Source organism: Astyanax mexicanus, chromosome 1 (genome assembly GCF_023375975.1).
Source record: "Astyanax mexicanus isolate ESR-SI-001 chromosome 1, AstMex3_surface, whole genome shotgun sequence".
NCBI classification, from domain to species: domain Eukaryota; kingdom Metazoa; phylum Chordata; class Actinopteri; order Characiformes; family Acestrorhamphidae; genus Astyanax; species Astyanax mexicanus.
This window is the reverse complement of record NC_064408.1, coordinates 57934649-57958401: the sequence shown is the minus strand read 5'-3', so window position 1 is coordinate 57958401 and position 23753 is coordinate 57934649. Positions and strand designations below refer to the sequence as shown.

General features: G+C 38.6%; 1 protein-coding gene across 1 annotated transcript; it reads left to right on the top strand.

Moving 5' to 3' along the window:
- Positions 1-5242: 5242 nt before the first annotated feature.
- Positions 5243-8629, top strand: LOC125802452 (uncharacterized). Its single transcript, XM_049480570.1, has 4 exons — positions 5243-5593; positions 7286-7438; positions 7597-7689; positions 8097-8629. The coding sequence occupies exons 1-4, from the start codon at positions 5522-5524 to the stop codon at positions 8415-8417; spliced, it is 639 nt and encodes a 212-aa protein (XP_049336527.1). The 5' UTR covers positions 5243-5521; the 3' UTR covers positions 8418-8629.
- The last annotated feature ends 15124 nt before the right edge of the window (positions 8630-23753 follow it).

Sequence of the window (23753 nt, the reverse complement as noted above, 5' to 3'; positions counted from 1 at the left end):
CTCAAAATAACCTTCCACTGGAACCCAACTCTGGCCAATAGAGAGGTCTGGGAGAACTGGCCTATCATGATCTTTCCAACAAGGCTTTTCAGAAGAACAGCTGAGAAGGTCATCCTTAGGTGTCATTCTGTGCTTTATTTAAACTTTTTTAAACAATATTAACATATCCTCAGACACTTCTAGAGTGTTGCTTTGAAGCCTGGGTGTTTTAACACCTCACACTGCGGGATCCATTTGGTGCTAAAGCCATTTAGACAGAAGATGGTTTTGTATCTGCTACTTCCTGAAGACTGGTGTTTGGCCAGAGACCAGATGCCAAGTGACTGTGACAAATCCTTCACATTTATCTCACAGGCTGTAGGCAGACACTGACAGAAATGTCTTGTAATGTATCAACTTTCCTTTAGATTTTGTGATATGTCTTGAGTTTAATGAGTGAGAGTGTTTTAGTGGGTTTCAGGTCAGATGATGGACTTGTTTAAAAATGTTAAATTATTCTGGCTCTGATTGGCTCTAAAAAGGTGATGTCTAGTGAGTTTAGAGGCATTCTGAGGCAACACAGATTTTAGTACAGCTTCTGTAGAGTAAAGTTAGCTATAACGCAGTGTTACAAAGCCAGGAAGTCTATTCTCTATTTTAAATATTTTTAATATTAAATATTAATTAAAGTTAATTACTTAATTATATTCAAAAATGTAAAATATTAAAAAGAGTTTATTCTGTGTTTGTTAAATTAACTGTCTCTACTACCCATGCAGGGCTTTCTGCTAAATTGTAAAACACTGCTGTGAGTATTTGATTGCATTCAGAGACAAAAGGACTAATGACGACAGGATGTTGGATATCACTACCCCATTTTATCCCCAACTCCTCTCAAAATTACTTAATACAGCACCATTATCCTAAGACAACACAATTCCACTGCTCCATTCTCAATAGCTCAGCTCATGGTGCTAATAGGTTAATATTTATCCATTCCAGAAAGTTTATATGTAAGCTATAAAACATAACAGTGGATGATTACTTGCTTGTGTCACTAGTATTTATATTTACTGTGCAAAATCCACCTAAACTACCTCACATAAACATACACACTGTTTACTAGCAAATTCAACATTAGCAAACCAAGATAAGAATATTTTTTATTGTATTTGGATAAAGTGCAACCGTCTTTCTCCTTTTCACCCACAGTTGTTTGTCCTTACAGAGCAACTTGCCTATTCAGCTCTAAGACATTACCATTACAAACATTAATGATTTCAGGCTAACACTGAAGGATGGGTGTGAATTGTGTGCAAGGGCGTAGGAGCGGGCTTGATATTGGGGGGGACACATTTGCCAATATGAACCCAAGCCCACCCAATTGTTTCCTAGAACAACATTTGTGGAAATGACTTTTAATTAAAAGTAAATTATTATTATAAGGTGATTTTACAACCTAAACATTACATACAACTAAACATTATGCAAGCAATGTCTGAATTATGTACATATGACAAAATGTTTCAGTTATCACCTAATATTTAAAATAATATAACAGATTATTATTATTGTTATTATTATTATTATTATTATTATTATTATTATGTATTGGCATGTCAATTCTGTTGTATATTTACATTTTCTCCTGCACTTTTATTTTTTTCTACTGAGAGCTCTTCTTAAGATGGTGTCCTTTTATGTAAAAGAATGTAACTGTACGTTTCATAGAGACTTTTATAAACGTCAGGATATACAGCAGTGTTTCTCAACCCAGTTCTTATATATTCTACTGCATATTAAAACTGTTCTGCATATTCTAGAGCTTCCTCTGGTGGATATACATGATTAATTTAGGCTCCATAGGGGGCTAAAGGATTTTAACAGGTAAACTCAGTAAATGACTGTTTATTAGCTGATCAGGTGGAAAACACTAGTTTAGGGCAGTGATCGGGGTTAAGTAACTGCTTTAAACTACCAACTTAAAGTACTGTACGAAATTCTGGCGATCATCTACATCCAGCTTCTAGATAACTAGTTAGCTAAATTAATTTTCGTTCATTATAGCTCACAGTAAGTCCTGTAATCCTAAATGAATAAACAGTTTGAAAATTAAAGTGATTAGCTGATCAGGTACAGGGAAACATTACATATATATTTTATTTTTTTCCTTTAACCCTGACTCCCAATCTAGCAAATTCCAAAGATAAGCTTACACACTAACACAGCTGCAGTTTATTAATCACAGTGGGTTTAAACTGTGGGCTGATTCAGAGACGTGTATTTTTAACCAGCTATCAGAAACATATCATCACAGTTTACGTGGTTAGCCTATCGTTACCTTTATTTTAGTAAAATCTCCGTATATCCAGATCTGTTTTAAAATCAGCTGAAGCTGCTGCAGCCCGATCCCGCTGCTAAATCTCACAGCGAGGGGGCGGGGCTTCCCCAACAGCAAACTGCCTCTGCTCCGCGCGCCGCAAAACCAGCAAGCTGATTGGCTGTTTCTACTGAGAGGCGTGACTTAATACCTGAACCGGCTCCGTGATTGGTCCGGTCTGTCTCCTCATTAATAGTACAGCTGACCTGAGCGAACTGATATCATTTTTGGGGGGGACAAATCCACCTGTTTCTAATATTGGGTGGGACATGTCCCACCCATCCCCCCCGGTTCCTACGCCTATGATTGTGTGTATATATATTCTTTTTATTTTTCTGTCCAATATGTTTTTGTCTGCTCACTTATCCTGTAGTTTTTTTTTTAAGATGTATTCACCCATTAAACTTAAGAATGCTCAGACTGATGACTATACCGGCTTTTTTATTTTTATTTAGAAACCATAATTTTAAAGGATCAATTCTAAAGGATCAAGTACTAAAAGACTTGTGGTATAGCACCCACCTAGACACATTCAACTAACAAGCTGGAAAAACATAGCAAGCACTAAAAATACCCTAACAACCATCTAACAGCTCTATATAACCAGCCACCTGAATAAACTAATTACAAGGTTTATTTAGCATTAAGGAGAAACTGTATAACAAAACTTAAGCAACCACCTAGCAACAACCAAGCCAGAGAAAATACAAGAGAGACAAACTACAAACATTCCTGCAAACATAAGGAATGCCATTAGCGATAGGCATCCCCTTGGGAAGGACTTGAAACACCACAGAGCCATCCAGGCAATACCAGGGAATTGCTTCTGTTGTGTAATCTCTTTATGCTTCCAACTACAAGCTGATCTCCCAGCATCCATTGCTATCACATGCCTATTGGCCCACAAAAATGTTCTGAATGTGTTTTGGATGCATTTAATGTATGTGTTTAAATGTATGTTAAACATATATTACAGTGTATTTTAACCTACATTTACATGAATTAAGGCTATGTTAATGTTTGTTATCTTATTCTATGTACCTGTTTATCGTATTAAATGCAGTAATGTTTTATACAATAATTTTTTAGGTTGTTAAGGCATTTGAGGACACAAAATCTGATGGCTTGAATGTAAAAAAATATGTTTCACATTTAACATATCATGAACCTTTTTTTTTTTTTTGTTATCAAACAATAATAGCCAATGAGTAAGGGACCATACAGGTTCAATGAACACCATCCCATCCATGTGATATCCAGATAGAGATGCTATTTGAAATTGCCACTGTCTCAAAGAGAGGGCACTTGTCTTTACTGTGGGAAGACTTTCCCGTAATCCCTGGCCTGGACTTTCAGAAGCCAGTCTCTTTAATTAGCCAGATAGAAGTGATTCTGACATTGGTTCTGGGCTTAATTATTTCACTCTGGCGCTGCATCTCAATTAATGTTTGTAATGTCCTTGGTCTGAGGGGAAAGACGCTGGTTAGTTATCGCTCCTGTTCTCTAGCTGAGGTGCCTTGTGATGGATGTCTCTGCAACCTTGAATGTCTGTATCTTATGTGTCAGCATGTATCAGAGTTTGGAGATACAGCAGTAATGAGCTTACTACTTTGAACAAGTAATAAATAATAGGGTTTATTTGTCATGTGCAAATTAGTCCAATATACAAAACTTTAAATAATAAATGTAAATAATGTTCCCTCGTCACACTCTTGAAAAAAATACAAATGCAGAAAGACCATTATAAAACAAACTATCAATTCAAAGGTTTACGTTTCAGGATAAACAGAATAAATGTTTGACTGCAAAATGAAATTATGTAGTTGTATTGGTTGTATTTAAAATTTATTCATGAAACTTTTGCTTTTTGTAAATACATTTAGAATATTTCTTATTCTGGGAGAAAGACTAAGCATGAATGATGATTGAAAATATATTTTTACAGTGTGTGTTTATTGAAAATGTGTTTTGATATATGTTTTTCACAAAAAATGAGCCAATGCCAATGTGTTATAAAAAATATTTTTTTAGTATCATTTGATGAAAAATTAAAACGGGTCCCACAGACCCAAACACCACACAAGGATTAAATTTAAAGCAGATTGTCAAGTGTCATGTTGTTTTTTACACCATTCACCTGTCTTTCAGTTGGGATGGTGTTTGTTTATAATTATGTAATGTTAGGTTTGTACCACACAGGGCACACAATTCTGGTCAAAAAGTTTAATATCTGCTACATATTACCACAAAAAAAGTTTGAATGCAAAAATACCATTCTGGCATAATTTTACAGAGCTTTGGATTAAGTGTTTGCTTTTTCCAGAAGTGTAACACATTCGACATGTTGTGTATATTGCTGGGCAGTTGTGTGTTAAGTTTGAATAAAAGAAGAAACTGGGTCTTAGCAAACTCAAACAACTGTAATACAGTTCCTATTTCCTCACAGCTTAAAACCAGATTTATTTCAATCCAGTGTTGCATTAATTTTTCCACAAGATCTTGTACAGATGATGGGAGATTTGGACCGGTGCACAAATTCTTCTCCAGCACATCCCAATGATTCTCAATGAGGTTAAGGTCTGGACTCTGTGGTGATCAATCCATGTGTGAAAATGATGATCTCATGCTCCCTGAATCACTCTTTCACAATTTCAGACCCATGAATCGTGATATTGCCTTTTTATGACATATATATGCTCGTGCCATCAGGGAAGAAAAAATCCATTGATGGAACAACCTTGTGGTTCATTATAATAATTTGAACCTTTTGAAACAGATTAATGTCTTTTCCACAACCACAGGGTGTGTCTTTCTACAAGTTTGTTTAACAAATCAGAAGCTACTCAGCGCATTATCCAATAGGATCTAACTTATTTGCTTACACTGTAAAAAAAATTAGTTCTCTTATGTTCTGTGAAAATAAAAATAAATGTTGGCACAACATGAAATATAAAAATAGTTACCCCAAAATAAAAAAATAGGCTGTGCCATCAGCTGCAGAATTTTTACCATTCAACATACAATTTTAAATTCAGTGAATGAACATTACTGTTCTCAGTCAACATGTCAAGTCCAAAGCAAAAAAATAAGTTGAGTGAACGACAGTGAAACTACTGCACATGCGCACAACAGGGAAGTATTTCTGGCGCGTTCTAGACAAAAATGAAAACGAAGACCCAGACCCAGACCCACGGCTTGTTTGGAGTACTTCAGAGTGCATTGAGAGACGTTCAGGTGAGTTTTACTCATAGACTGTCTCTGGTTTTACTGGCCGAACACAATTAACTTAGTATTGTTTGTTGAGTTCGAGCTTTAAATTAGGTTTTACTCAAACATTTTCAAACGCAACTCCAAGCTAGGTAGCGCTAACTGGCCAGCCACTCATGATACTGTTTGAAATAGTGCACCATTCGTTACTTTTTGCAGTAGTGCTAGCTAGCAGTTCCCCTATGATAGCTACTTTTTGGACGAGTGCTTGCAGGTCAGCCACCCTTGCAGCAGCTAGCTAGGTTAGCTAACTCACTAACCTAAGCTAGGTTAGCACTTTACAGACTAGTGCTGGCTAGCCAGCCCCTTTGTTTGCTAACGCTACTTTTCGGACTAGTGGAAGCTAGTCAGCCCCCTCCGATTGTTTAACCTAACTTTTTAGACTGAGTTTAATGTCGTGGTTTAATAAGTTAATTTGCGTAAACTGTGTGTTACGAATTTGACTTAACTAACACCACCTGGGCAAACTGTAGTTTATGGTAGGTTAGCTTAGCTGGATCGTTCTGCGTTTAAATTAACGTTTGCGAAAACCCAGTTCGTTTCTAAATAAATAAATAGCTAGTTAGCTTGCTACTGGGGTTATAGTTGGAAGCATTTTTCAGATGTATGCCATTAACGTGTGGCGCTCCGTACACAGACATACAGGGTGTAATTTTGTTTCTCGTTAATGTTCTCACGGCTAGATAAATTCTGTCGTATATAGTTTGGGCATATTAATATTAGATACTGGGATAACCTCTTAACACGCCCTGGCCCGCCGGCGGGCCAGAAAAATATGATATTTAATATCTGGCGGTGTTTATGAATAGTTATAGGTTCAATATAGACACCCAATATACCATTGTAAAGCTTAGAATCTCTGCTTTTCAGTTATTTAGCCTGTTTAGCTGTATCTCCTTTCAGAAATATGCCTTGGTTATGAAAATATGAAATCATAATTTTCATATTTCCGTTTATCGTACGTCCATATTTGATCGAATGCGGACATGTTATACACCATTCGAACCGTCTGCCCCGCCGGATTCCGAAACTGTTCTCCGTTTTACTGTAGGATGTACGGTTTTGCTCTGTAGTTACCTAAGGTCACTCCCCCCCCCCCCCCCCCCCAACACCCACCAGCGCGTCCCCCACTCTCTTACCTTCAAAAGGAGTCCAGACTCAAGAAAATCCATCAATCCAGTCTCCTATAATCCACAGTTATTATAGCAAAATGTAGAGCTGCCAAAACCCTTGTTCCATATAAATAGTTTATTTTATGTGTCTGAAAATAAAAAAATAAAATAGAAAATCTGAAAAGCGTCTAAAAATTTTCCTGGTTTTTACCATATTTTGGCTATTACATGTTCAATTGAATAATTAAAGTGTCTTAAATGAATTGTCTAAAGGCTTCTAAGTAATATTAATTCATAGAATTGACTCTAAATTATTTAATATTGGAGTGATAAGCCTTCAAATGTGAGTATGTAATTTCAGGCGGAAAATGGTAAAAATAGGCTTGGAGCTTAAGAGGATAAATAGCAAAGCTTAACGTTTACCCTTGGCATTACATGTGCAAAATGAGTTAATAGAATTAGTACATTATTTCAGTCTTTATGTGAAATATGACGAAATTTGACTGATGGCTGTTTAAATGGTTATTATTGTGTTTTCGTTCAAAAGGTGGAAATGCAGTGCCGTTACTGCAAGTTCTCCGCACAGCATCAAGACAATTTGGACAGTCACACCAGAGGCTTGCTGAAAATGTGCAGAGCCAAAGCAAATCAGGGAAAAGGTCGAGAAATGGAAGCACTTTTGGAGAATCTGGATTGTCAGGTAGCTTAGCAAATTTGAAGCATGGATTCTTTTTTTTTTCTTTTTTTTTTATTATTGCATAATCTGGGGAATTTTATGCAATTAATTTAGGTCAACATCTTAAGCTGCCAGTATTAACCACCTCTCCACTGTTTTCTTTTTTTTTTATTTTGAGACAGACCACCAACTTGACAGCACATAGAAGATGTACTGTCCTCCGAGGTCTTCCATTATACATGAGGGAGGAGCCTTCCATTTCGAAAACCTTACTGGTAATTTTTCTTCTTTGCTACTACTAAAATAAAAAAGGTTACAGATGTTATATAAATAAATAAATAAATCTGTAACTATATATGCGATTTAGGATATAGCTAGACTCCTCTGTATTTAGGTCTGTTGCAATAATTGCACTGTCAACGTATTGAACAACAAATTAACATGACCATGATAGTTTTTGCTGCCCTTAATGTTGCAAGTCTTGTTTACTTGTGTATATTACAGTAGCGACATTGTCATTTGTGCTGTTCTGGTCTCTCCTCTGCTCTGTGTCTGTGCTGAGAACGAGTCTCCTCCACACACACACACAGAGTATTTCACACAGTTTAACTAAGCGACACATCTGCAGTTAGTCAAGATTTCTTAGACACAAGTTTGACTACAATATTATTGTGTTTCATAGGATACAGAGGCATTGGAGGACCACACGAAGAATGTGAAGATTGGAATTTTTGAAGTGGTGAAGGGGAGTGCTGAGCCATCGCGATCAAATACAAGTGTGGTCAATGTTGCAGTCGTCCTTGAAGAGGAGGTAGTAATGGCTAACTTGCCTGACTACACTAATGCCTTCATTCTTCTCTTTGGTCTTTTGTATGCACTGAACATAGAATATACAAAAGACTTAAAATACACTTTTGAAGTGGTCCAAAAAGTGTTCCTCCACCTTGGAAATGAGTGCACAGCCAGAGTGCAGTCTCTCAAGAACAAGTTATCGCACATTTAATCAATACATGCATACGTGTTTTTTTGTTTGTTTGTTTTGTTTTTTAATGGTGGTGATGCGACACACAGCCGCAGTGCTTTTATTTTATGTTGTTCATGTGCACCTCTGCTTGTTTTGCTACTCATTTAAAGGGACACTATGTAGGGTTTTCTTGATTATTCATACTTTTTAAAGAAGTAAATTTACAACTTCAAAATGACTGTTCCACTCCATTGAGGTGTAATACACATAATAATATTCCTCTCATTTCTGATCTGGGCTCCACTGTGTTGAAACAAGGCTATGTAAGTTGTGAGAGCCCCACCAATGCTCACATAGCCTTGTATCAACACAGTGGAGCCCAGATCAGCATGAGAGTGATTTTTTTCCTGCGTATTACACCTTAATGGAGTGGAACAGTGACTCTGGAGTTGTAAAAAAAAAAAAAAAAGAATAATCGTACATAGTGTCCCTTTAAGAGTACCTGTTTTGAATCTAGTCTGAGATGTCTGATGGCTGCACAAGTTATTGCACATGTAATCAGTATATGCCTACATGTGTGGCATATATATATATTTTTTTTTTTAAATAGTGGTGATGCGACACAGCCACAGTGCTTTTATTTTATGTTGTTCATGTGCACCTCTGCGTGTTTTGCTACTCATTTAAGAGTACACATTTAAAATGTAGGCAGAGATGGCTGATTTTTTCTGCTCCACATGAGTTCTTGTTCATTCTTGCTTTTCCCTCTGAAAGGGACACTATGTAGGCTTTTCTTGAATTATTCACATTTTTTAAGAAGTAAATGTACAACTTCAAAATCACTGTTCCACTCCATTGAGATGGAGAATAATATCCATAGCCTTGTTTCAACACAGTGCAGCCCGAATCAGACATGAGAGGGATAATTGTCTGTATATTACACCTCAATGGAGTGAGACAGTGATTTTGAAGTTGTAAATTTACTTTTTAAAAATATATATGAATAATCAAGAAAATCCTACATAGTGTCTCTTTAAATGCTGGGTTGTGTTTGTTTCCTAAATACATGTTTAAACATGTATACATACTTCATTTTACATTTAGAATTCTTTTGGTCAGGTTTTCTGTTATGCCAAAATGTTCTTGTGAAAACCTAAAGCACTAGAAAGTATTGCATCTGCATGCATGGCACAGATGTTTGCCTTTTGCTCTGGCACTACTGGCAACGTCAGTCACAAATGTGTATATTTAAAGTGAGAGCATTGTTTTATTTTTGGAACGTTTTGCTACCTATACTACACAGTTGAAATAATGCTGCTATAAAGAAACTATTCAGTAGTAAAGTAGATTTATTTTATAACTGTTAAGTGTTAAAATCTGATTTCATATTTTTGGAAGAAATGTGCAAATAAAAATGCATTTGTTAAAAAAAAATCGGGGTTTCTTTAATTTTCTGTATATTTTATATTTACTTGATACAATATAAAATTGTTAATTTGGTCAACTTTGATAATGATTATTAATTAGCTGAACTAAACACATGTAGCTGACGCAATGCAAAATATTTAGTTGGACCCACTAGATGTGTTTGGTTTACATATAGTATTTCATTGACCCAAATTATTTTCTTTAATTGGGCCAACATTCTAGGGTTGTCAGCAGAACTTAAAATATGCATCTCGTAGAACTTAAATTAGACCAACTAAAAAAAATAGGTGCAACGGGTCACTTAAAACTTTTAAGTTGGTGAGAGTTAAATTTTTTTACAGTGTAGTTAAATCCAGGTGTTTTAATTTAATCTTATTTAGAAAATTCTTATGTTGTGTACGTCAATAACTTTATCTGTAATTTCCATTAATTTTTTGATGATTAACAGGTAAAGGTAGTGAATTTACTCATTTTTGAGGGTCAGTCTAAAATTTCACACTACAAGTTTCACAAAAAAACAAAACACTTTTTCAACACTTTTTCAGTACTTTCTCCCTAAATATTCTGCTGAGTCATGGAGTTTTAAATGAATTCAGATATATCCGCAGGCTCTCCTGCCTCCCTCTGTGTTCAGCAGCTGTCACAAAGGTGATTTCTTGTCTGTTTTTTGCAGAATTAGTGGCAGAGCCCACGACTTATAAATATCTTATGCAGTTTTTCCTTGCTTAAGAAAACAGGGTGTAATTTGATATGAATGTAAATTGCTCCACAATCATTACTAGAAAGAAGTGGATATAAAGCGTAAATTATATACCATTAGTCAATCTAACATTTCTATTACTCAGTAGATGTTGTGTAAAACATGTTGTTATTATATTTTCATAAAATCCATAAAAAAATGAAAAACTCCTGCTGTTAAAATGGCAGTTGACAATACATGGTTTGGTTAGATTTACATAACCTGCAAAAATGTACAATGACAATTTCCAAAAAACAGGCCCTATCTTACAACCTGTGCAGGGCATATTGCAAGTCTCATTGCTATTTTTTAACCCGCCAATTGTCTTTTTCTATGCCTTGCACATGTGTCGTTTGATCAGCAACGGCTCTTGTGAATATATCTAAAATGTGGGGTGTTTAGGTACATTTCTGTTGTATTGCTATCTTGGCAACATAAAACACAGGTCTGCCACTGACCGAATACAACCTAGACTAACCCAGTCAATTGTCAGATGTTAATTATTATCTTGGCAATGTTTCCTCTTCTGAGAAGTGTTGAACACATCCAGGTAGCTACGTCTCTAAAATATCAATCCTTACAAATACAAACTGCGCAGTAGGTGGTTGACGGCTCACATATAGATTGATAAAATAGGGCTTCACGGATATCCATGCATTTTTTAACAAGATGATGCCAAACCCCTTGCTGCACACCTTACACACATTAAGGCAATCATTTGTGGAAATAGAGGGTATGGGTGCTGAACTGACCTGCCTGAAGTCCTGACCTGTCCCCAATACAGAATGTGTGGAGAATTTTGAATATCACATGTAACAATGACCCTGTACTGCTCACTTTAGGAGGTTTTTGCAGGAAGAATGGGACAAATTACAGCTGAAACACTTCATCACTAAATGTGGTAACTGTTTTATCATTACTTTTTTGGAATGTGTTGCAAGAACAGATTCATATTAATAAATGAAATTAAATGAGCAGATAAAACATACAATATTTTGGGTTCATACTCTCTACCTTCAAGCAAAATACAAATAACAAACACTGCGCTATTTGCAATGTGGGGTTGTAAAAATATTATATTAGATAATATTCTAGAATTTACTGTGTAATCAAAAAAATATGTCTATAGTTCATTTGGAAATCTAGGGGGAAAAAAATAATTGTCCAACGGATTTCCTTTTACATGATTCTGACACACTCTGCTGGTTGTACTGTCACTGGTTTTTATCTCCTCGTGTCAGTGCTGCTCCTGGCTTGGTGGTGAGACGGTACAGAGGAAGAGGGATGAGGAATGTCTCCTGTTTCATCTCACAGTGAAGCCACTTTTAGTAGTGACGGTCCCTCTGGGTCCTCTTTAATGCAGTTTGTGCCCCATTCTACCAGCTTTCAATGAGCAAAATGATCCAGCTGAGCTTAGAGGTCAGATCTGAGCTGCCCAACATTCCACTATCAGATGAGCGGTGTCTGCTTCCCTCCTCTCCACCTGAGATTTCTGCTTGTTAGAAAAGAAAGTGCCATTGCTGTAGGTAAACAAGACGTACTGTATGTGATGTTTAAAAAACACAATTCAGCTGAAAGGCAGAAGAGATCGCTTCAAAGGCAGCCAGAAACAGCCCTATCTAGTAATACAGCTGGATGAGATCAGGTATAAAACTATGGCAGATAATATGATGCTCCAGTATTTCCACAGTAACATGTGAGCGTCTGTGGGCATTAGGAGCCAGCAGGATGCCCTTGTTTTATTGTTCAGTCAGTGGTGTTAACTCCCTTTTGTTTTATTGCTGTAATAGATTAAATGAGCCAGATGCGTCTATGAGCACAAGCACAGCCAAAAATGTTATTGTGTAACCACAATAGATCTCTCCAGAATTTGTACACAGAGATAAATATGGAAAGGTGTGTTTGCATTTTGGCAAATGAAGTGAGACATTCTCTCATTGACCTTAGTTATCAAAGGTAGCAAATCCATTATTCATATTATTCAGAATAAAAAAGTGTATGCTGTTTTAGGAATATATGTATGTTGTTATGCATGCTTTTTAGGAATTGTTGGTCTGGTAAGGGCAATGCAAATATTGCAAATTCGAATTAAATTCTCAAAAAATCTGTGAGAAAAACTAAAAATAATATGTTTTTTATTGTGGTTAACACCTATGAATTAAGTGAAGTTTTTAAAAACGTTTCTGTAACACTTTTTAAATGGTCACATGCTTTATAATTTCGGTAATCAAACATTTCCTTCATTCTCTAGAAAAGACAGATACTGTATCTCAACAGAAAACTAATAGGCTAATCAGCTCCAGCAGAACTAAGACAAGCTTAATTAAAATCTTTACTGACATTGATAGAAAACTGCAATATACAAAAGTATGATAATAAAAATGAACACTAGCTTAAAATGTCAGAGTTTAAGCTATTTCTAAAATGGCAAACCTAATAGTGAAACAGCAACATTGATGTGAATATAAGGACTTTTTTTGAATATGGGACAAAAGATCAATATCTGAGCTTTTATTTCCAGGTATAGTGTTGAATATCTATATTCTGGTTCAGATGTGTTGTTTGCCTGTGCTGACTAGTCATTTATTGACACAGGAGTTACCCACCTAAAAACCAGAGAGCTGTCACTGGACAAAAAACAGAGAAGCTGAGAGAAGATTGCAAATCAATCAGAGCCATTGCACAAATATTGGCCATGTTGAGGACAACTGTTTGGAATGTGCTGAAGAAGAAAGTCGTGTATTAAGTAATAGATGAAGACCAGGTAGATCAAAGAAAACACAGCAGTTGATGACAGGGATATTGTGAGTACTATAAAGAAAGACCTTAAAACAACTGCTAAGGACATATGCAGTAACCTCCAGAGGGCAGAAGTGACTCAACGTGTTTCACACCTCAGCTATTTAAACAAAAAAACTAACAAAAAAAAAAACATCACCAGACTAACAAAAGGCCCTCTCAGTTCGGACGATGAAGTGCTCCATCTTGGCCCAGCTGACATCCAGCGAACCCTATGTACAGTACGTGTGTAATTAGGGAATGTGCCAAACAACTGGCACACATCCTTACAGACATCTACTGTATAACACTTCCCTGAGCCAAGCCATCATTCCACCTTGCTTCCAATATACCATTATACCACCACCAAACAAGTCACCAGCTTTAACAATCAACAGCTACCATCCCACAGCACTTACTCAGAATACAGAACTACAGAACATTTTACCTGCTAAAGAGGAGAGTTTAGGGAATAACTTCCCCAAAATCAACACCACTTAAAAGAGGCTGCAGTGAAAACCTGAAAAGGCCTGCAAAAGTTTAGTGAAGTCAGTGGGTTACAGACGTGATGCAATTATTACAAGTGTCACCGGGGAAAGGACGCACACCAAATGACAAAATACTTTTTTTGGGGTATTTTATTCCGATAGATCCCACCCCAGGGATTTTTATGAAATATTGAATATAAAATGTATATTAATTATAAAACAAATATGAAATAAAAGCAAAATACAGACTATCAGCACTTTCACTGGCTGAGCAGAAATATTATTCTCAGTGCACAACAACACTGCACCACCTATCTTTGACTTACTGCAACTGCAGTGTACAGATTTATAGACTTTTATCAGAGCTTGTACTCAATTGTACTCAAAATAACAAAAATAAAATGAATACACTGTAAAACCCTATCTTAGAACACAGTACAGTATTTGGTAGTGGCACTCGATTTACTCAGCTTTACTCAACAAGATTTGAGCATTTCTTTAAGAGAACTTGGATAAACAGCTTCTCTTATTTCATTAGGATGGCTCTGGATGAATCCTAAAATGGAGCACCACCATTCACTGCAGCTTGAGCCTCCTTCTCTACCATGCTCTTAGCTCCTCCCTTTCCTCTCTCAGGGTGACAACACTTCTGATTGTGTTTCTTAAAGTTACAGACACACATTTTAAAGGTGTATTCTCAATTCACCACCTGGCTACACAAGAAAAGGATTTGTTTAATTCAGTTTAATCTATTTTTAAGTTTATCTGGTCCAATACTGTTGCTCATAAGAAAAGTATGTGGGTTCAGATGAAAGGTACTGAACTCTGTATCAGATCAGATTGTATCAGATCTCATATGTATTAGTCAAACCCAAATGTTTCCAGTCTACAGCAGAAAAGGATTAGCCTCACCATTCCAATACTGAACAGTACTGGGTTTATAAACAGTTAATTTGCTTCACACCATACAAAGAAAGACAAAGATGGATCAAGGTAGCCCAATCCTGACCATTAAAATAACGTTATTCTATAGATTCAATTGTTTTTCAAATCCAGTGGACACACATTTTCCCAACTTTAGAACATAACATTTGTAAAATGTGATATTGCTAGATTCCTGTATTTCTTTGATTTTTTTTATTCTATTTAAACTGATGCATAAAGGTTCTCAAATATACAGGGCACAGGTCTGCAGGAGCACTGCACTGAGGAATAGTCCCTCAAATCTCTTCCAGTTAGAATGATATTAGATTAAATATTTTTTTTCTGTAGAGGTATATTTATCTTTGGTATTTACAAGTTATTTTAGATGTCTGTTACTGACAATGTTATTTTTTAAATAATATAACATAAAATAGAGCCTTTTTGGTAAAGTGAAATTATGAAATTTTTAAGGTCTGTAAAATATGTAAATTGACTTGGTATAAGAGAGGAGAATACCTAAATAACTCACAGCATTTACCTCTAAAATGTTTGTAATAATGGGCTTCTACTGCTCACACACACACACACACACACACATATATATATATATATATATATATATATATATATATATATATATATATATATATATATATATATATATATATAAAATAAAGTAATAATGCACTGTTAGTATGAACTGTTAATTGTCTTTAATTAATGGTCTCTCTTATCTTTGCTTTGCTGTGTAAATGTAATTTCCCCAGCTGCCAGTGAGGTGGTTTTAATTCTCCTTTTCCTCTCATTTCACTTATATGTGTCTCTTTGTCATTATGGACAAGATTATTGATTTCAAATCAACATGATGTTCTTGATGGTCTTATATTCTGATGCTGCAGGGCTGGTGTTTGGTGATTTTCCTTCACAAACATGCCTGATCCTAGTTAATAGTCAACTATCAGGTTGATTAAAGGTGTTAAGTAGGAAAGGCTGGATGTGCTGGATGTGGGCCCACCAGTACTGGAATTGATGACACCTGCTCTAGAGGCAGAGAGTGCCCCCAGGGAGATTTCTCTTGTTAACTTTAATATTATCCAGCAGCCTCATCGGGCAAGCTTTTTTTATCATTACATTATTACTTTTAAATTATTAATCTGCAGCGTGTTTGAAACTCTCCTTAAATTAACTTTCTGTAATGGAAATTTAATGGTATGCAGAATAATTGCAATAAAAAAAGAAAACAGATTTCAGGATGGTGATGGAAAGCCAAAGAATTCATTATCTACTCTGGACTATTTAAACATTTTTCGACATCTGCAGTTCAGACTTTTTACCTAAACGATCTAGGTTTTACATATTTAGTAAAAGCACTGGAGTCCACAGACACTGTTTGCACTAGAAGAGAATGGTAGTAATGAAGCCAACATGTTTCCACTGGGGAGCTATAAAACCACAATTATAGAGAAATCATTAGAATGTAAGTGTAGTCATTCCCCATCATAATTGAATTAGCAATAATCTACGGTGGCCGAGAAAGCCCAGCGCAGTGCAAATTGAAAAGCGCTGCAAAAGCACAAAACACATCCATCAAAATTACAACACAGGCGCAGCAAATAGAAAAACGCGCTGCAAATAGAAAAACGCGCTGCAAATAGAACCCCAACACAACGGAAGTGAGTCACAACACAACGGAATTTTCCCGGGGGACCTTAAAAGATGCTGTACCAGCTGTATACAAAGGACAATAAGTGGCAAACAAGCTTCTGAAAAGTAAGTTATGTTTATTAAAAGTTCTGCTTCACAAAACGCCTTGTTTGCCACTTATTGTCCTTTGTACACATAGTGAAGTCCGAGACGTTACTGAAGACGCAGCTTAGCTGGTACAGTATCTTTTAAGGTCCCCCGGGAAAATTCCGTTGGGTTGTGACTCACTTCCGTTGTGTTGTGGTTCTATTTGCAGCGCGTTTTTCTATTTGCAGCGCGTTTTTCTAGTTGCAGCGCGTTTTTCTATTTGCTGCGCCTGTGTTGTAATTTTGATGGATGTGTTTTGTGCTTTTGCAGCGCTTTTCAATTTGCACTGCGTTGGGCTTTCTCGGCCACCGTAATAATCAATGAGTGGTGCAGTGGTGCCTCTGCTCTGGGCCTCTGAGCAACTAGTGTGAATGGACATAGTAAACATAATCATGAGTACAAATTTTGAAATAGCCCTACATATCTACATTTGCCCACAGCATTCCAAAGTATAGCACTTTTAGTTGATTTCATAATCTTGCTTTTTCACTGAATTAATTTCATAATAAGTTCCCCTATCTTACCTGATCCTGTATATAGGAGTTCTTAAGGTGTGCCTCAAAACACTTACTCGACTGTGTGCACAGATTTAAAATTTTATCTTCTAGACGTGTGTTTTCAGCCTCATTTAGCTGAAACAACAGATGGTGGTTTAGCAGTTAACCTGTTAGCAGTCAGCCTGTTAGTGGTTAGCCTGTTAGCGTGTAGTCTGTTAGTGATTAGCCTCTCTGTGGGTAGCATGTTAGTGTGTGTAGCCTGTTAGCAGTTAGCCTGTTAGTAGGTAGCTTGTTATTGGTTAGCCTGTTATTGGTTTGTCTGTTAGTGTGTAGTCTGTTAGTGTGTAGTCTGTTAGTGGGTAGCCTGTTAGTGGGTAGTCTGTTAGTGGGTAGCCTGGTAGCAGATAGCCTGTTAGTGAGTAGTCTGTTAGTGATTAGCCTCTCTGTGGGTAGCATGTTAGTGTGTGTAGCCTGTTAGCAGTTAGCCTGTTAGTAGGTAGCTTGTTATTGGTTAGCCTGTTATTGGTTTGTCTGTTAGTGTGTAGTCTGTTAGTGTGTAGTCTGTTAGTGGGTAGTCTGTTAGTGGGTAGCCTGGTAGCAGATAGCCTGTTAGTGAGTAGCCTGTTATTGGTTTGTCTGTTAGTGTGTAGTTTGTTAGTGTGTAGTCTGTTAGTGAGTAGCCTGTTATTGGTTTGTCTGTTAGTGTGTAGTCTGTTAGTGTGTAGTTTGTTAGTGTGTAGTCTGTTAGTGAGTAGCCTGTTATTGGGTAGTATGTTAGTGAGTTGGGTAGCCTGTTAGCAGTTAGCCTGTTAGCAGGTAGCTTGTTAATGGTTAGCCTTTTGGTGGCTAGCCTATTAGTGAGTAGCCTGCTAGTGGTTAGCCTGTTAGTGGGTAGTCTTTTAGTGATTAGCCTCTCTGTGGGTAGCATGTTAGTGTGTGTAGCCTGTTAGTGCGTAGCCTGTTAGCAGTTAGCCTGTTATTGGTTTGTCTGTTAGTGTGTAGTCTGTTAGTGGGTAGTCTGTTAGTGCGTAGCCTGTTAGCAGTTAGCCTGTTAGTGAGTAGCCTGTTATTGGTTTGTCTGTTAGTGTGTAGTCTGTTAGTGGGTAAGCTGTTAGCAGATAGCCTGTTAGTGGCTAGCCTGGTAACTTGGGTAAGGCAGGACTGGAGCTGCAATGCTAACAGACACTGCAGTCAGATTGGGCAGGTTGGAAGTGGCTTAACCACAATACTAACAGAAAAAGCAACCAGGCCTCGTTGGAGCAGTCAATGGACTTTATTCTCTCTGCGCCCATATTAGTGGGTAGCCTATTATTGGTTGGCCTCTTAGCAGGTAGCCTATTAGTTATTAGCCTGGGAAACTATGGAAGGTTTGACCTTTATACGATTTCTTTCTTTTTGAAGAAGTTCATTTGGAAACTGTAATGGGTGGGGAGCGATAGCTCTCCAGCCCAGAAGGTTGTAGAATCCAAGTGCAGAGCAGTAGATCTCGAAGCAGGTAAACCCAAGAAAAAAAGGATAATAATAATAATAATAATAATAATAATAAGAATTTATATATAATCGTTAATATATATATTAATAGGATATATAATAATATTATATAATAATATTATATATATAATTATTATTATTATTAAACCCCGCTCCACGCGGGGATCGAACTCAGGCTGTCGCGGCCCAATGCTCTAACCGCTGAACCAGCGAGCAGACTGGGACGTGGTCGCTTTAATCACTCTTTAAAGGGCCTCCGCCAAAAGGGGCGGAGCAACGAAAACGGGCGGAGAGCGAAAACGAGAGTGAAAACAAACCTCGCGCCGAGCGTGAGTGAAAGAGAGGGGGAGAAAACGTAAACTAAGGCTTGCCTGGAAGCGGCTACCTCTTATGTACGGTGGCCCTGAAGTGCAAAACAAATTAACATGTCAGAAAACAAAATTACAAAAACTAAAACACATTTACAAAACTTAAAACAAATTTACAAGACGCAAAACACTTTTACAAATACTGAAACACTTTTACAAACCCTGAAACACTTTTACAAACGCTGAAACACTTTTACAAACGCTGAAACACTTTTACAAACTGCGATTTCTGACGGAAAGGGAGGGTCTAACACACAGGAAGTGCTTGATGCGGACCCTCCTTGTCAGTCAAGCTGCGTTACGATGAGAGAGTTGAGTTATGAACACCAAACTATGTTTTGTGGCACGTATTTTAGCAGCAGCAGTAAATACTTAAACTATCCCTGTCCTGTTGCTACCCCCGCCGCGGGGTTCACCTAATGCCCGGCGGCCATTAGCCACTGCCCCCGCCGCGGGGTTCAGCTAATACCCCAGGGGTTCAGCCACTGCCCCGCGGTTATCAGCCACTGCCCCCGCCGCGGGGTTCACCTAATACCCCGGGGGTTCAGCCACTGCCCCTCGGTTATCAGTCACTGCCCCCGCCGCGGGGTTCAGCTAATGCCCGGCGGCCATCAGCCACTGCCCCGCGGTTATCAGCCACTGCCCCCGCCGCGGGGTTCTCCTAATACCCCGGGGGTTCAGCCACTGCCCCGCGGTTATCAGCCACTGCCCCTGCCGCGGGGTTCACCTAATACACCGGGGGTTCAGCCACTTCCCCGCGGTTATCAGCCACTGCCCCCGCCGCGGGGTTCAGCCACTGCCCCGCGGTTATCAGCCACTGCCCCCGCCGCGGGGTTCAGCTAATGCCCGGCGGCCATCAGCCACTGCCCCGCGGGGTTCAGGTAATACAGTACAGGAGTGGCTGAACTCCGTGGGGCATTAGCTGAACCCCGCAGCGGGGGCATTAGCTGATGGCCGCGGGGCAGTGGCTGAACTCCGTGGGGTATTAGCTGAACCCCGCAGCGGGGGCATTAGCTGATGGCCGCGGGGCAGTGGCTGAACTCCGTGGGGTATTAGCTGAACCCCGCAGCGGGGGCATTAGCTGATGGCCGCGTGGCATTAGCTGAACCCCGCGGCGGGGGCAGTGGCTGATGGCCGCGTGGCATTAGCTGAACCCCGCGGCGGGGGCAGTGGCTGATGGCCGCGTGGCATTAGCTGAACCCCGCGGCGGGGGCAGTGGCTGATAACCGGGGGGCAGTGGCTGATGGCCGCGTGGCATTAGCTGAACCCCCGGGGTATTAGGTGAACCCCGCGGCGGGGGCAGTGGCTGATGGCCGCGTGGCATTAGCTGAACCCCCGGGGTATTAGGTAAACCCCGCGGCGGGGGTAGCAACAGGACAGGGATAGTTTAAGTATTTACTGCTGCTGCTAAAATACGTGCCACAAAACATAGTTTAGTGTCCATAACTCCACTCTCTCATCGTAACGCAGCTTGACTGACAAGGAGGGTCCGCATCAAGCACTTCCTGTGTGTTAGACCCTCCCTTTCCGTCAGAAATCGCAGTTTGTAAAAGTGTTTCAGCGTTTGTAAAAGTGTTTCAGCGTTTGTAAAAGTGTTTTAGCGTTTGTAAAAGTGTTTTAGTGCTGGTAAAAGTGTTTCAGCATTTGTAAAAGTGTTTCAGTGCTGGGAAAAGTGTTTTGCGTCTTGTAAATTTGTTTTAAGTTTTGTAAATGTGTTTTAGTTTTTGTAATTTTGTTTTCTGACATGTTAATTTGTTTTGCACTTCAGGGCCACCGTACTTATGAGAGGAGGTGAAGGATTAACTAAACAAAAGGGGCTTCCAACGAAAACAAAACTAAACTGAGGTGCTTATGGATTTAAATGCTGCTCCACCAGAGAGGGGAGGAACAGCGCGGGAGAGGGAAGGTAAACAACCGCGTGCCTCGCGGTGAGAAACACACACAGACACACACAGACTCGAGAGGGGCGGCAGAACAGAGCACACCGCTCTGCTCCACCAAACTAGAGACAGATAGATGGCGGCCGTGGAACTCACTGCTCTACACAGCTCCACCAAACTCGAAGGGAGACAACAAAGGGAAGAGATAGAGAGCCGGGGCTCGCTCGGAAAACCGGCATAGATTCGCTCTCACGAGCTTCAAAGATCCAGCGCCGAGTGGCTGATTGGCGCTGCTTATAAGGTGTTCAAAGCAGGTGTTGGTAATTAGCCAATCAACCCTCAGGGCTGGCCTGGCGCGCCCTCCGATGCCCCGGAGGATGCCTCGGTCGGGCACCAGCCCTTACAGAAACGCAGCAGTGAGGCGGCATTGCCGGAACCCAGTGTTACAACGCTACATCCATACCCCAAAGCCTTGTTTTGGTAGACAATAATGTAGGTGAATAAAGCGTATTGATAAGATAGAGGGCATGGCTAAATACAAAATATTATTTTGGTCATCCTAGTTCTCTAGTGCGACATCTACTGTCAGAAAAACACCTTTTCTTCTTCCCAGGTGCCACAAAGTAATTCAATGTTTTCAATGTGTGCTCACTGGTATGTGTGTCTGTGTTTACTGCAGAGATGGGTTGAAGGGTGAAGCCAAATTCGATGTGTTCAACACAAATGATAAATATGGCTGCAAAAAATATATACTTACAAAGCAATTCATTTGTTCTGTTCTTCAGTTTGCTTCAAGTCAAGAATTAATAAAAAGTTGTTCCCTAAGAACTGTAAATATACTCTCTAAGAAAAATTGTTAAATATGTAAATGAAAAGAGGTTGCTAAAATAGTGGAGCTCTTGGTGCTATGTAAAACCATATGTTAAGAAGTTTTATGTACAGTATAATAAAACCTTTAATCCATGAATACAGACAATGCAAGTTTGTCATTGTTCAATAATGTATTTAAGAATCTGTGAAAAACACAACTCAAACTTTTTTTTTACGTACTATATTCTACACAATTTTGTATTTTATGTTTCTAATACTGTAACTTAAAAATGGGGAAAAAAGTGTTTAAAGGTCACCTTCCGCGAAAATCCGATTTTTCTTGTTTTTTGTGGAATACAGTAGGTCTCTCCGAGTTGAATGTGTACACCTGCACATTAAACTGTTTTGCAGCCCCCATTGTCTGCAGGAGCTAAGCAAAGAAATCCCCCCCCCCCCCCTCCGAAAAACGGGTGAATTTTGAATTATCTTTCTGCCTACGTAGGCAGAAACTCACAGACCAGCCCACCTTGGCTCGAGAAACTCCCAGAGGCGGAGCTGAAGCGACGCAACATCACCGCTCATCAGTTAGGAGGTGGGAGGCAGTGAGCGGCAGAGCGGTGGAGGGGCGTCGCAGTGCTCCTAGCCAATCAGAGGAGAGATATTTGCATGCTGTTTGCATGTATGAATATTCATGAGCAAAGCTGGAATCCGGTCATTTTGGACACACCCCTAAAACAGTCCATTAAAAAAGAGCTATACAGAGACACCTGAGCACTTTTTTTTTTACAAAAACGGCTCACATGTCATTCATTCATACTAGAGACCACAACTAGACATTTTAAAATGAAAGAAAAAACGACGGAAGGTGAGCTTTAAAAACACAGGAGTCGGGGAGTGCACTGTAGAAGTGCAGCTTCCAATATGTAAATGTTCTCCTCCTGGCACGTCTTATTCTCTCTTCAGTATTGGGACTCAACAGTTTTTTGGAATGTGCTTGCACCAGTCAGCTCTGAGCTATGGCAACAGCAGAAGTTTCAATTTCACTGCAGGACAAACTCAGCTAAATCCTGCCAATTTGCATGACCATTATTCATGCAGTGAAACCGGATTCTTCCTCTAAGACTCAGTCAGCATTTTAATCCACATATGAAGTGGACTGCACCCCCATATTTGTCTTTTAACAATAGCTGAACCCATTTGGCTGTTATGAACCAATTACTGCTATATAAAAATAATATCCAACAAGTTTTCCATAAAAAAAAAAAAATCTAATCAGACAGAGAACAATTTTGGACGATATCATAGTTCTATATCATACCATTAACTTTGCTAAAAAATCCTGAACAAACCCTATTTTAAAAGTGAATTCTTAATGTTTTTTTTGAGCCAAGCTCTGTAGTGAATCTTTAAAGTACCAGATCGACTGTCTCTACAAAAAAACTAATATACATATATTACGCAAACATTCACTGCCTGTTCAAAAAAAAAAGGTCACACACTCTAATATTTGGTTGGACCGCCTTTAGCTTTGATTGCTGCACACATTTACTGTGGAATTGTTTCAATAAGCTTAAAACAAGATTTATTTAAATCCAGTGTTGCATTAATTTTCTTTCAATCTTTCATTGATGATGGTAGAGTCTGAAGATGCACAGAGATCCATCTCCAATACATCAGGCAACAGACACCTGTGCTGATTGACATCACAGTAGGAGAGATGAAAGGTGGGAGCACCATCAGTCTAACCAGACTGATTTAGGTTTAGTTGTGGCCAAGTTACAATTGACTATAGTTTTGATGTTATGTTTAAGAATTCTGATTATTGTTCCATTCATTTTGTTAAATGCACTGATAATACACCACCATACTAAAAAGTTGAAAAAGGGATTAAGTTGAACACCTTACAGTGACCAAATAACAGCATGAGATGTTCTCAACCATCCAACACAAAGTCCTCTGGGCTGAGGTGGACAGTTTGGGTCTTCTCCTAGACCTCTACAAATTAAATAAAAATGTGGTAAAACTTAATAAGAAAATATACAGTTCTTTAGAAATTACTCCAAAATACATTCCTGACTTGCCACCAGATGTAGAATTGATCATTGTTCATCTGAAGTTATAAAAGCTCTGGTAAGTTAAGTATTTTTTTCTGAAGATTTCTGTCATACACTCTTTGTGCCA

Excerpts from the sequence above, each read along its gene's own strand:
- LOC125802452 (XM_049480570.1), top strand. The coding sequence starts at position 5,522 with ATGAAAACGAAGACCCAGACCCAGACCCACGGCTTGTTTGGAGTACTT. Across the intron at positions 5,594-7,285 it reads GTGCATTGAGAGACGTTCAG|GTGGAAATGCAGTGCCGTTA; the intron begins GTGAGTTTTACT and ends TTCGTTCAAAAG. Across the intron at positions 7,690-8,096 it reads CCATTTCGAAAACCTTACTG|GATACAGAGGCATTGGAGGA; the intron begins GTAATTTTTCTT and ends TGTGTTTCATAG.